The sequence below is a fragment of the Rhinolophus sinicus genome, chromosome 16, assembly GCF_057876585.1.
Source record: "Rhinolophus sinicus isolate RSI-liver-muscle chromosome 16, RSI-T2T, whole genome shotgun sequence".
Taxonomy (NCBI): Eukaryota; Metazoa; Chordata; class Mammalia; order Chiroptera; family Rhinolophidae; genus Rhinolophus; species Rhinolophus sinicus.
Genome location: NC_142516.1, coordinates 148,310,297 through 148,323,669, shown reverse-complemented (window position 1 = coordinate 148,323,669; position 13,373 = coordinate 148,310,297). Strand labels below are relative to the sequence as shown.

Genomic DNA, 13,373 nt, shown 5'->3' with positions numbered 1-13,373 from the left:
GTGATTTAATATATTTAATAAAATGTATGCTTTGGATGGGGAGGGAGGTAAACTAAATATCTCTAAATACCATTAATTACGTGATCATCAGAATTGAATATAGAACTTATACAGATATAAAGTAAGGTGTTTCCAACAGTGGCCTTTTTGTTAGACTGTTACGCTCACCTTTTAAAAAGAAGACTTTTCCCATCTTCCTGACTTTATGCGGTCTCATCACATTAGCTTTCTTGGGCCAATTCTTGTTTCTGCTATTTAAGCGCTAGAATAGGTAGCAAAACACCCTTACGTTTGTTTTTAAGGGTGGCGGTGTTGAGCCGTGGTGGTGGGTTTACCTGTGGGTGTGCTTAGCTGTGGGGCCAGTGTTTAATCAGGTCTCTAGCATGTGGGGGAACACAGGCCTCCCCCTTAATGACAATAAGCACCATCCCAGAGCAGGGGGCTTTTCTGCTCCGAGCCTTCCTCCAGCCACACCGTGCTAGCCGTGGCCCTCTCTGAAAACAAGCCTGCGTTTGATCATTGTAAAAGACACATCACTTCTTTGACCAACAAAGGATATAAAACTTGTAAAGTGGAAGCAGTTAAAGTGAATGCCGAAAACAAAACCCAAGGGTAGTTTTGTCACGCTGTCGGTGTCATCAGTCTCTGAACTGAGGCCTGAGAGTTTCAGAGGGAGGGATCTTCACACACCCAGGCCTGGCCCAATCGCTGTTCAAGAGGATAATATCATAAGAGGTAATGCTTACTGAGCACCTGCTATGTGCCTGTCACTGTTGTAGGCCTTTCCCACGTGCATCTCTTACCCTCAAACTGTGAGAAAACTAAGAGCTGAGACTTTAGTGCCCTGCCTGGGGTCACACAGTGAGTACATGGCCAGCTGGAGCCTTACTCCAGAGCTTAGGCTCTCCCTGCCACTGAATGGGTCCCCATGTGCCAGCAGCAATGGCTGGGATGATTCTCTTGCACTTGGGTCAGATCTAAAACAGCTGCCAGCCTCCCCTGGGTTTTTATTTTAAGGAATTGTGAAATCTGGAATCCTGTCTATATTTTGCTTACCTGACCCCAGGTCTGCGTGAGCCTCAATTTTCTCTTTCTGCCATTTGAGCACAGGAACTCATGCGTCACTGGCTGAGCACATCACACAGCAACAGGAACGGATTGCATTAGGATTGGGCAAGTTGGCCCTTCCGCACAGATAAACGTTAAGGTCTGCAACAGTAATTGTTAGTCCCATTCATGAGATCTGTAGATATCTGTTCTCTGTGTTGCTGGGTTATGCTCCATTCCTTATCATCTGTTCCACTGAGCCACCCAAAGAAGGAACAGCAGTAGAATGCGTGGCCATCTTTCAGGGCTGTGGGGGGCCCATCCAGACTCTCCACTGCGGGACGGGAGCAGTTAGGAAACACCGTCGGAACCCCTCTCTCTTTACCTCTTGTCTTTTCTGGCTAATTATTATCTACATACCCAAGCCCAAGCATGCAATTTCATTTTTCCTTGGATGTTTACAGTTTTGGACACTAGGGAAAACTTACGGATACCTTTCCTTGGTGTAATTGCTCAGCTTTTAAAAAGAAGAACTCTGTTAACACTCTTTCTACTTCCTAGGTTTCTTCCTCTGGTCAGAATACCAGCAATGAAAGTTTTCCAGTCACACTTGTCTTCTCACCCCTAAAAAACACAAAAAGCTCCAAAGCCACAATGAACAGCCAGCCTCTACAACTTTGTAACAGCAAACACTCTCTTCAGCAAAGACCTGCAAGAAACCCAGCTTAGTTATCAAAAGCAGTGACGGTAGTTGTTTGTGTGTGAGAGAGAATGAACTCAGAAGCTTCGCGTGCATCACTTACGACCTAGGACACACCCCAGCCGTCCCAGACCTGAGGGATTTTTCCCTCTCTGGGGCGGGGCAGGCCTGCAGGGCCTGGGGCCTGCCACGGGTGCCGCTGCTCTGCCTTGGTGCCTGTGTGGCCAGCTCACTGTCAGCATTTTCTGGAGTAACTGCAGATTATAAATCATAATTTGCCAAACAGATTTGTTCCTGCCTGCCAGGTGCGAAGAAGCAGCCAGTCCTTAGCTATGCTTCAAGTATGATACTAAACGTGCCAAAAGCGTGACCATGAGTGTGTTTGCCATGCTGTTCAGTCATTATGAATGGCCAAGTTGTTGGGCCATGGTGTCATGTTTGTGGGTGACAGAGCGAGGGCAGGGAGAGCTGCCCACCTCTCACTGGGTTGCGTTGGCTCGACTAAAGACAGTAGCGCTTAACTGTAGCCCCCTCCCCGAGTGTGCTCTCAGAGCAGAGGAGGCAAAGTGAGTAACACTCAGTCCGAAATGCCCTGAAGGAAAAGGAAAAGTGTGGATTCTGAGAACTGCATGGCAAAATTGATGTTTCATGTCTGGCAGAAGCGTAAAATAGTTTACCAAGCAGATGACTTGTGAACGTTAAGGAGTGTTGTGGTCTGAAGGCACCAGACCGGTCCTGTCGATACAGGATGTCACTAAGACATTTGACAACATCTCATCACCCTAAGAGATATGTTGGTGACGTGCACAACAGATAATAATAATGTGAAGTGGGTTTGAAACTGGTTAAAGATCCCCCCCCAAAATGTTGATTAGCCACTTGACTAGAAAGTGAGGTCTCTGGCGAGTTCTGGGCTTTATCTTTGGTCTTGCCTGCTTAACATTTCCGTCAGTAATAACTTGGCTGGCATTGTCGGGGTTCGCTAATCAAATTTGGGGGTGATATAAGTTTGTGGGGGCTGATTAGCCTAGTACACAACCGAATTTAAACTGAAGATAGTTTTGCTCGGCTAGAAAACAATCAGAGGAAATTTAGTATAGATGTATACAGTCCTAAACCTGGAAGATCAAATATAAACGTATATTTGAGAAGCCTAGCCTGAGATCGTTTCATGTGAAAATACCTGAGGGTTTCTGGCAGGCTCCAACTTAACTGGCCACCACAGTACGATGCAGCTACCTACACAAGGGCACACGCACACACACATACACACATGTGTACACACCACTAAGGCATTCCTCTACTGAGGGCTGCAATTGCAGGAAGACAGCAGTCTGGCTGCCCTTTGCACTGGTCGCGTCATGCCAGTGGTACTGTGCTCAGTTCTGGGTACCATATTCTGAGATGGCTTAAAGGGGCGAGCACTGAAAGGCTGTGGCAGGGACTCGGGCTGGGCACCAACACACAAGAATGAGCAGAAGCAACTCACATTCTCTGAGTGTTGTGGGAAGCAATCAAGCCTACAAACACAGGTAAAAGTCACAGCCGCAAGGAACTCTGAGCAGAGGTCAGGGAGCTTCATCCTAGCCTGGGAGCCACAGGAAAGGGCCAAGCGCCTGAAATCCTGAAATAGAGAGGCGTTAAGCAGACCAATGGCAGAGGAAAAGAGCCTTCCAATAGAGGAGACACCACCAGAGCAGGTGGGGGACACGGCCCACAGGGCCAGGGGAGGACCGGGAGTCAGGGTGCTGGCCTGGAGAAGTGATCTGCGAGGGGAGGACGGGGGCGGCAGAAAAGGGAAGGGAGTGTTTTCTGTTACTCCCCAGGCGAGACCAGTACCCCTGCAGTCCCACCGATGGCAACTAGTGAGAGGCAGATGCCGCTCCCTGTGAGGAAGAGCTTTCCATCTTGGCCAGTGAGTGAAGAATGTCCCTGATATTCTGGAAAAGGCAATTCTTTCCTTGAGTGGGAAAGAAAACTAGACGATTCCTGCCATTCTGTCATGTTATCCGTCAACCTGGAGACTTGAGCTGGAAATCGCCTGTAGGCACTGACTGTTACTTTTAGAAAACAGCTGTCGAAGGTTTCTGACCACAGCCCACAGTAAGACATGCAGCCCAGTAGAAGCATATGTGTGAGTATAAAGAACTGAAAGGAAATTTTATGGAAGGAAGACCCTCACTACACACATTTTTCTTTAATCCTAGCCCACTGACTGTTCATGACCCACTAATGAGGGATCACAGTCTCAGTTTGAAAACATTTCATGTGAAAATACCTGAGGGTTTCTGGCAAGCTCCAACTTAACCCCAGCTTCTGAGAATTGTCCCCTGTGTACCCTCTTTCCTCACTTGGGTTAGCCTTTCCCTAAGGCTTCTTGAAGGACTAGGTGTCTGGGGATCTGAGCCTGGGCAGTGCCCGAGACATTACTCCACATCCCCTCCCCACCCCACTGACCACTTCTTCCTCTCCTCCCACGCCCTGCTCTGTCCTCCAGCCTTCCCACACTCCCCCCCAACCCCCCGTCACACACACACACTCACAGCTTGACTCCCCTAAGCAGGAGAAGGAGAGGAAAGGAGGGCAATATCCGTCATTCTCTTTCCACTGGGTAGCACCAAGCACATGGTTTTCTACAGGAAGGATTAGAAATGGTGACTGAGTCCTCAGTCAGCCCACAGAAGCCCCTTTCACCAACACGTTGTTGAAAACGCTCAACATTTGTTAAGAGTCTCATGTTTCACTATACATTATTGCAAATGTAGTATAGTTTAATATAAGTACAAAAAATAGATGTCTGTGGCTCATGCAGGCTCATCAATATTTTTATTCTACATTTTTAAATGGGAAAATACGTTACAAATAAATTTGAGTAACTCTTACCTAATTTGACATTGGAGAGTGCCTGTATGTAAAAGTGCAGGAAACCTCTATGTTCACAGATTCAGGATTTGTGGTCAGAAAAATGCAAGCCTCGTCCCCCCTACCCTTGTGGCTTTAGCTGCGTCCTTCCCGTGGTTCTGCCCCTGCGCCACCCTGCTTTGCACTTGGCTGCTGCTGCCTACAGGGCAGGGGACTCAGCAAATATGGCAACTAATGTGATCTCTGGCTGTGTGATGCCAAGAACCTAAGGCATTTTTATCGTCGGTGTCTGCCAGCATCAGGAGTAAATCTTCAGTTAACCAGTTGTTGGCATTAGGAAATGGGATTTGATAGGTTGTTCCTCAGGAATCACATTTGACACTGAGGGTGTGGGGAGGCAGGTGAGCGCGGGGCTGCGTATACAGACCTGCTTTGCAGTCCCACAAGCTCAGCCACCCTCTGCTCACCCTGGCAGGTCGCTTGGCGCCCCCAGCCTCATTGCAGTCTCTAAAAGGAGGATTAAATGAGCTAATATGTATCTATCGTCTATACAGTGGTACCTTGGTTTTCGAATGTCTCCATTGACGAACATGTCGGTTTACGAATGCGGTAAATTTTATGGATCTATGGTATCATTAGATAGTAAAATTCATCCTAAATTTGCAGTTTTAGGGGTTGATTTTAAAGGTCTGGAACGGATTAATCCATTTTGCATTACTTTCTATGGGGAAACCGTGCCTCGGTTTTCGAATGTTTCAGAACTCAAACGGTCTTCCAGAACGGATTACGTTCGAAAACCGAGGTACCACTGTGTATAGTAACCACTTTAAAATGTGCCTGTTAATGATTTTTTACACATCAGGTTTCACACTGAAATGAAAGTAGTTTGCTTTTTAGCCTGTCCTGCAAAACTCACGTGCAGAACATTTAAGAGCCAGTGTATTAGTGGCAGTGTCGTCAGCCTCATCAGGTTTCTGGTTTTTGTTTCTGTTCAGGTTGCCCGGCTCATGGAGATGGGATTTTCCCGAGGTGATGCTTTGGAAGCCCTGAGAGCTTCAAATAATGACCTAAATGTGGCCACCAACTTCCTGTTACAGCACTGACGCCCGGCAGACAACAGTGGAGTGGCCAACCCGCGGACCACAGCGGGCGGGCGCTGGCCCCGCTCCCATGTCAGCCCGAGGCCCAGCATCCTCGCGCGGTGTTCTCAGTGTCCTCTTGGGCACAGGGTGGCCCCACTGCCTCTCCCTTAATTCCACGATCGTTACTGTTGAGTATTGAAAATGAGTTTCGATACTCTCAAATAAGTTTGCCATTAAATTAGCATGTGTTTTCTATCTTTATTTTCTTATTGGGTCTTTTCCTTAGTTTGGAGAATCATCTCTCGTTTCTAATGTGTTTAAAATGCATTAATATTGCAGATAATCGGAAAGCAGTTGAATAGCACTCCAGATGGGAAATGACTGCTTTTGTAATCTTATTGTTTGTATTATAATGCATCATCCTACCTTATAGCCCTTCATAAATGCTGTAAAAGGAGCAAGGGGGCTGTGACTCAGAAAGGACATGTCAGATATTCCCTGTGGACTTTTGTCATCACTATTTTTTTTTTTTTTTCTCAAATTTGCTTTCAAACCCCAGTGGCTGTTCAGCATCCACACTCCCAAGGGGTGAGCAATACCTCTGCCGCGCACAGCGCTGGCCGGGCCTAGGTGAGGAGGGAGAAGCAGAGAACTAAGTCCCACTCGGCGCTCTTCGGCCTTTCCTGCCCAGGGAAGGCCTTCTCCCCACTTCTGTTAAAAATTAACGCTAATACTCAATTACCAAATCTAGGTTCTGGCGTACTCCATGCAACTTAACTGGAGTTAGTTTTGCTCAGAGTATCCACAGTTATCTACTGAGCTAGGGGTGAAAGTGGGACAAAGAGAATACAAAGAGCAGTGGCAGGCGGGAGCAATACAGGGCCGAACCCGAGCGCTCAGTGGCCGGCCCAGTGTGGGCTCAGCGCTAGAACAGAAGACAGCATATCTTGGCCGCCAGCCGCAGGGCCAGCTCTACTGCAGGCGGGTTCTCCCAGGCCCCGGGGTTGACCAGGACCTGTGCATAAGGCAGAGTAGACTGCACACGATGCTGTCACAGAGACAGGTGGGAAGGGAAGGCCGGAGGTGGACAAGCATGAAAAGATCAAAAGCAGGGTGACCCTTGAGACTTAAGGAAATCGTGCAACGATTATGTTCCACAAAATGAGCAGAAATATATCAAATTGATGTAAATTTGGACATGTATGATACTTACAATAAAGTTTTTATTGTGTTTTATTTTTTGGTATTTTTTTTATTAGACTTACCTAAATAAAACTTTGTTCTAGGCTGTTATTTACCACCAAAAAACATGCCAGACGGCTCATCTTCCTTCAGAAGATTTGGGTACTTTCTTTGAAATGAGAGAAGCCATTTTGTTCTTGCAAGTACGACCGGCCCCATGAGGCCCCATTCTTAGGTTTGTCTGGGCCATTGGGCTGCCCGGAATGGGGGTTGAGTGACTTTCGGGGAGGCCAAACGCAGGCTGCAAAGACACTCGCCAGTAGAGGGGACGTCCTCGACTGTATTCTCGGACCAGTGGCATGTACAAGACAGCCTGAGAGTGCTGACCGTGGATTCATGGCTGACCTTTGAGACAAATCCACCTTCTACTTCCAAGGCAAAAGGTCTCAGGAAAGAACAACTGTATCTAAAAACCACGTCCTATGTTCCCTCTCGCCTTCAAACAGCACCTAGCAAAGTAAAACCAAACGAGAGGCAAAATTCTCGCTCAAGACTTTTCATTGCTTCTCTCCCAGAGGATGGGGAGCAAAGAGCCCCACTGCAGGGATCACGGAGTGAGGCCTGTATTAAAAAGGATTAACCACCCAGAGTTCTCGTTCGTTCGTTCGTTTGCTGCTCAGGATGCCCTCCTAAGTAGGATGACATTCCAGACATCCTTGTCCTGCCAAAAAGAGCCTTGTGACCGTCTCTACTTCATTCCTTTCACGTAGAGAATAGAAACTGAGGTCAGAGGGCGTACACCTAATAGTGGCAGAGCTGGGACACCCCCAGGTTTTTCCTGACTTCTTTCAGCTTCTTTTCCAGTTCCCTACAGCTTCCAAGGTCTCCCCTACCCAGTGGTGAGCCGTTACTTTCCATCCTTTTATGTGACCACCAGGCTATTGTCCCCCTTCATCAGTCATCACCCTCTAGAATATCCCTGTCGCCACCCCTTCCCCACTCCCACCCCCAAGCACAGCCTCCTCCGTGTTGCAATTCTTACTCTTGGGCGTGTTTCTTTCCTCACTAGGGTTCCTATACCTATACTAGGGTTCTTGCTTCCTGCAGATTTCAATGCACATTGCTGCTGTCCGCTCTAGGAGTTTAAATACCTGAGAACACCCACACCTCTTCTCAAGACACCTGGAAATCTTTCAGTCTGATGGGATCCCGTAAAGGAAAACCTTCTGTGTTCCATGCATAGTGACGCACATCAGAGGTGGGCATTAGTGAGCCATTTGGTTTGGTTTCCCAAGACCTAGAAAAGATCATTTACGTTTTTGATTTTGTGTAAATCTTAACAGATTGGACCTAATTATCAAGCAAGCAGAGTCCAGATTGTGACATGGGATGAAAAAGAAGGAAAAAAAATTGTCTATAGTAACAATCCCCCCCTTTCCCAAATAAAGAAAACCTACTTCTGAAGTCCTGATTCATAAACCTGGACTGAGTTTTGGATTAGAAAGGTGAAAATTTTAGGAAATTGAGCACAAAATTGTGAAAGCACTGCAGAGTCGTTTAGAACCTTTCTGAGGCCCTGAGTTTATGTTCCTACAACAATGGTTCTTAAATGCAAATGAAAGTGTCTAAACCCTAAACTTAAGAGTTGTATTTTAATCAGGTAGTTTAAGCGATATTTAATTTGTGAGAATCAGAAGGTTGTTTTCTTCACAGTCCCCTCACCCATATAATGTGTTTATAAAGAGATGGACCAAGAATGTCAAAACTGGCTTTCCGGCTCAGACTAAAATTTGAATTCTTAAACTATAGCCTTATGTGTAAGAAAATGTGCTAGAATCATGTGACGTTACTAACCTGCTTGATAAGCAGTATCTAATGGGGAATCCCAAGAGCTAAATGTTGATGGTGCCAGATTTCAGACAGAGGTCAACCTTGGAAACTAGAAGACGGAGACAATTAAGGAAACTACAGGTGAGTCATAAACTAAAGAGCAGTTGAAGAAGCTCAAGTGGTAGTTTCTAGATTCTTAATACAGAAGTGAGGGTGAGAGGTTCGCTGTAGGGCTAGGAGCTGGAAAGGATGGATGCCATAGGGTGCAATTAAGGCGGGTAAAGGTTGTCCAGAGAAAACACAAAGGATCTGTGCTAGTGGGAAACAAGGGCTATGACCACTTTTGTTTGCTGTCAGCAGTGTTTTGGTCTGCTGAGCTCCCAGGCCGTCGGAATTGCAGAGCCCTGAGATGTAGACGGGAATTCAGACAGCCCCGGGCACCAGCCCCAGTGCAAGCCCCGCATGGTGTCTTCAGGCCGGCCCACAACTTCCCACGGAAGCTGATAGGTCCTATGACCTTTCTCTCTGTTCTGAGCTGCCAGGCAAGTTGCAGGAAATGTGAAGCGGGAGGAAAGAGCGACCCAGATCCTGAGGGAGGAGCAGGGCAGAGGGGTCTACCCAGGCTAACCCTGTGCTTCCAAGACACACCCTGGTCCTCACCTAAATGCAACACTGCCTTAGGGACTCTGGGAATCCTCCAAGGCCAGGACGAGGGACTGTCTCCAAGTGGACAGACCCAGATATCCCAGGGCCTCTGACTTCACCACAGCAAAACAAAGGAAGCTGCAAACGTATTGCAGTGTGACCCAGAACCCAGCCACCAAAACGAGAGAAAACCTGAAGAATCCCCACCTCAGCCCAGGCACGTTACGACTTCTCTGTTCAATCTGACTTCTGCCACTTTGCCCAGACTTGAGTTCCCCCACTGACTTCCACAAGCAGACACCCTTTTCCCTGAGGATGGCATCGGAAATTTAGACTGCTCACAGGCGTATAGAATGTTCATATGAGAAGAGAACACTCGTCTGGCCCACATGTTACAAGTGCGGGTGCACTGGGCACCCAGCTGTCTGCACTAAGAAGGGGCACCTCAGAGGGGTGCTGGGGGGAAGCATACTAACTGCACGCAGGCAGTGGGGCCCGAGCTGTCTTTCCAAGCCACTAAACATGCCAAAGCCATGTCCTAGCTCTTCCCAGAGCTGCGCCCAACTCCTGCGTGTTCCTGAGAAACCACAGGTGCTCTCCTAACACTGCAAACATCCACGTTCAGGGTGGTGTTCTCGTGACTTCCCAAGAGCATCAGTGGCGACTCAACATCTCCCCCTGAGATTAAATTCGCATTAAGGACAAGTTCCCTTTTCCAAGGTAGCCAAGATGAACTCGAAAGGACAGAGTGGATCTGACGTCTTTGGAACTTTAACTGGAGGCTGTGGGTTCCTGTGGGGCCAGCCCCTAGAGCCTTTGTAAACCCTTGCATCTGAATTTAGCACTTCAGACGTCAGGTAACCCCTGTGACAACTTCCCTCTCCTTTCCAGGCTGGGCTGTAAAGGGGAAGAGTTGTTAGAGGGTCGCAGGGCTTGCCAAGGGGAAGGCCCGTGTTGTGTGGGGAAAGAGGGTCCCAACTTCTTTGGGTGGGGGGGCATCACAGCCTCTTCTGGACCCCCGGTCCCTTCAAAGATGTCCTGGGTCCCCAGATGGGGGAAGCCCAGCCCAGGAGCCCAGGTGGGGGACTGGTAGTTAGTCAATTAATATTAAAAAGTTGGGTAAAGTGAAGAATAGAGAGAGAAGCCCATATATTAAATACTTGAAGTTAAAACATACCAATGTAGTTAATTCATCAATCTTGCGGTGTCGATGTGGCCAAGTCCTTTTTGAAATGATAGTTGTATTAATTAGAAATGTCTTTCATTATCCACACCCATGTTGCCTCGTTTGTGGGTTCCAGTTTGGATTAATTTTTTAAAGTTAGCATGAGAACTCGGTGGAGTAATCAGAGTGCGTTTCATCCTGGGTTTTTACATTTTTCCCTAATGTCTTATAGTTGTTACACTCACTCCTACTTTGACAGAGGGTTTGCGTTTGTTAGCAACTCACCTTTTTCGAACTTTCCAAAGCGTTCGACTTAGTTCTTATAAAAACAACACTCTCTTTTCACCTTTACACTTTATTGGTTTACATAATAATTTAATGATTTAATTTTGATAACACCTGACAGGAGAAGCTTTGGGAAGAAACACAGCTGCCTCTTGGTGAGCACAGCACCCCACGTGTGGGGACAGAAGAACACTGGCTGGAGAGGCCACCGGTCCTCGTGAGCAGGCTGTGTGCCGCGAGACCCTCCGACCCACGCAACTTTCTGAGCTGGTAGAGTGGAGTTTGCTAAGAGAATTTCTATTGTAGCTACAGTCGTCGAGAATTGTGGAGAAAGTCATTCAGGTGGGGAGACTCGCCAAAGAGGTCTTCTAAAGGGCAGCATTAATAAAGTTTAGGGGCCTCTGCCCCTGATTTCTTATTCTGCTTCTTACACGGCCCCCAGAACCTCACTGAGCTTGAATAAATGAGTAGCAGTGCCTCACAGCTCTGGTGCCGAGATCGCCAGGACAGGGTTTCTTGTTCAGCTCCTCAGGAAACCAGCCTCATCGCCCAGCTCCCAGCACCCCGGCCACACCCAGTGAGTGTCAAGGGGGGACACAGACCCAGGTGGACAGGACAGTTCACTTCTTAGCCCCCTGAGCCAGTATCCCTCATCTTGCTCTCTCTGGCTGTGCCCTCCTTTCTTCCCTTCCCCTCTCTTCTCACTGTTCTGTCTCTAACGTTGTATGACTACTGGGCACCACACTCGCCAGTGTTCTCCTAGATGAGAGAATGCCAGCCAGAGGCTAAACAGGTGATCAAAGCCAGGCCGCCCGTGCCAAACCAGAATAGAAAACCACTAAAGATCCTAAGACAGAGACATGGCAAAGCCCAGGAACTCCTGGCAAACCAGGCGACACTTACTGGTCTTAACTGGGCTTGTAGGCAGAAGTCACACAGTTCTCAGAGCTGGGAGAGACATCAGCAATCATCCTGACTACTGTCCTCCTTTCACATATGAAGCCAAGTTCTGGAACCACCAGTGAGTTCCGGAGGCTCCCTGGAGCCCAGCAGGCCTGGAACCCACATTCTGTGAAGTCCCCATCCAGAAGGAGACCCCATCGCTCCCCCCCACCCTCCCCAGGCTGCAGTGGGCTTACTTTGTAGAATTGGAGGTAAGAGGCAGAGCTTTCAAGCCAGTGCTTCCCAAGGAAGGTGCCTCCAGGTACTTGACCTCTCACTTCCTTCACTGTTCTCCAAGGGGTGGTTTCACCAGCTCTGTCTGAGGAGGTGACCTCAGAGAGGCTATGGAAAGGACTGTGGTTACTGTCGGCCTTCTCAGTCATGTCCCTACGCATAACAGAACTCTGTGAATATATGAGATGAGCACATGAATAGACCAAGAGATAAGATGAACAGACTTTGCAGAAGTACTTAACAGATTAGGGCAGTCGAGCAAGCTGGAAACGTCATCTTTAGGTGGTAAGGCGGATGGGGCTGTCCCTGAAAGTGGTTCACTAAGTTTGAGTCATCAACCTGACCTAGGGAGACAAAGCAAGGCAGAGCTGTGCTCTGTGGGTGGTGGCGCAGGCGTGGAACGCTCCAAGGCGCGGGAGCCTCTACAGCCATAGCCGCCGTTAGCTTCACAGCTGGGTGTCACCTGATCTGGGACTGTGACTGCAGGCTCACTCTCCAGCATCAACACCACGCGCACTTCGGATAGGACACATTTTTAGCTCTTGGAGGTGCCTAAGAAAGTAAGTGAGAATAATAACACTCGTTGTTTTTTGGCTTCTCTTAACCTTTCAACAGCTGGTAGGAAGGTGTGAAGTTTGAAAGAAGAGAGCAGGATCCATTCATTTTGCTTAAATCACGTAGAGAGATTAAGAAGACTGTATTGGTTTGCTGGGACTGCCATACCTAAGCACTATGGACAGGGGCACTTAAACAACAGAACTTTATTTCCTCATCGTCCTGGAGGCTGGAAGTCCGAGATAAAGATGTCGTCGGCAGGGCTGGTGTCTTCCGAGGCCTCTCTCCTCAGCTTGCAGATGGCTGCTGTCTCTCTGTGTCTCCACATGGTTTTGCCTCTGTGTGTTCTTGTGTCCTCATCTCTTATTATAAGGACACCAATCATATTGGATGGGAGCCCACCCTAATGACCTCATTTCAAAGACCCTATCTCCAAATACAGTCCCTTTTGGAAGTACTGGGGATTAGGACCTCAACATCTGAATTTTGAGGGGGACACAATTCATCCCACAACAAATCCCCTGCGGCTAGCACTAAGGAACTACTTCTGACATAATGACCCTCCGCTCTCCACTCCACAATAATGCTGCTCACGGGGCACAAAGGAGGCAGGTAACTGAGGCAGCCGTCACTTCGCAGCCCGGTTATAGTAATCCACTGGGGAGGCAGCCAGGTGTGGGAGTCAACACTGGTTCTCCAGGTACAACCCCGCAGGCGCCCACCATCTGTATGACTCAGGATGTCAGCGCCTACCTGTACAGTGAGAAGACTTCCTGCCCAGCTCAGCTTACCTCATACATCCTGTGCTATGCGGGACACCTGCACATGTCTGTCCCAGGAGCAC

General features: G+C 48.2%; 1 protein-coding gene across 1 annotated transcript in view; it reads left to right on the top strand.

Moving 5' to 3' along the window:
- Window positions 1-6,927, top strand: part of UBAC2 (UBA domain containing 2) — a 157,532-nt gene extending 150,605 nt beyond the window's left edge. The window contains exon 9 of the mRNA XM_019756915.3: window positions 5,605-6,927. Coding sequence (XP_019612474.1) covers window positions 5,605-5,712 — 108 coding nt within the window. The 3' untranslated portion in view covers window positions 5,713-6,927. The remainder of the gene's footprint in view (window positions 1-5,604) is intronic.
- Window positions 6,928-13,373: the final 6,446 nt, after the last annotated feature.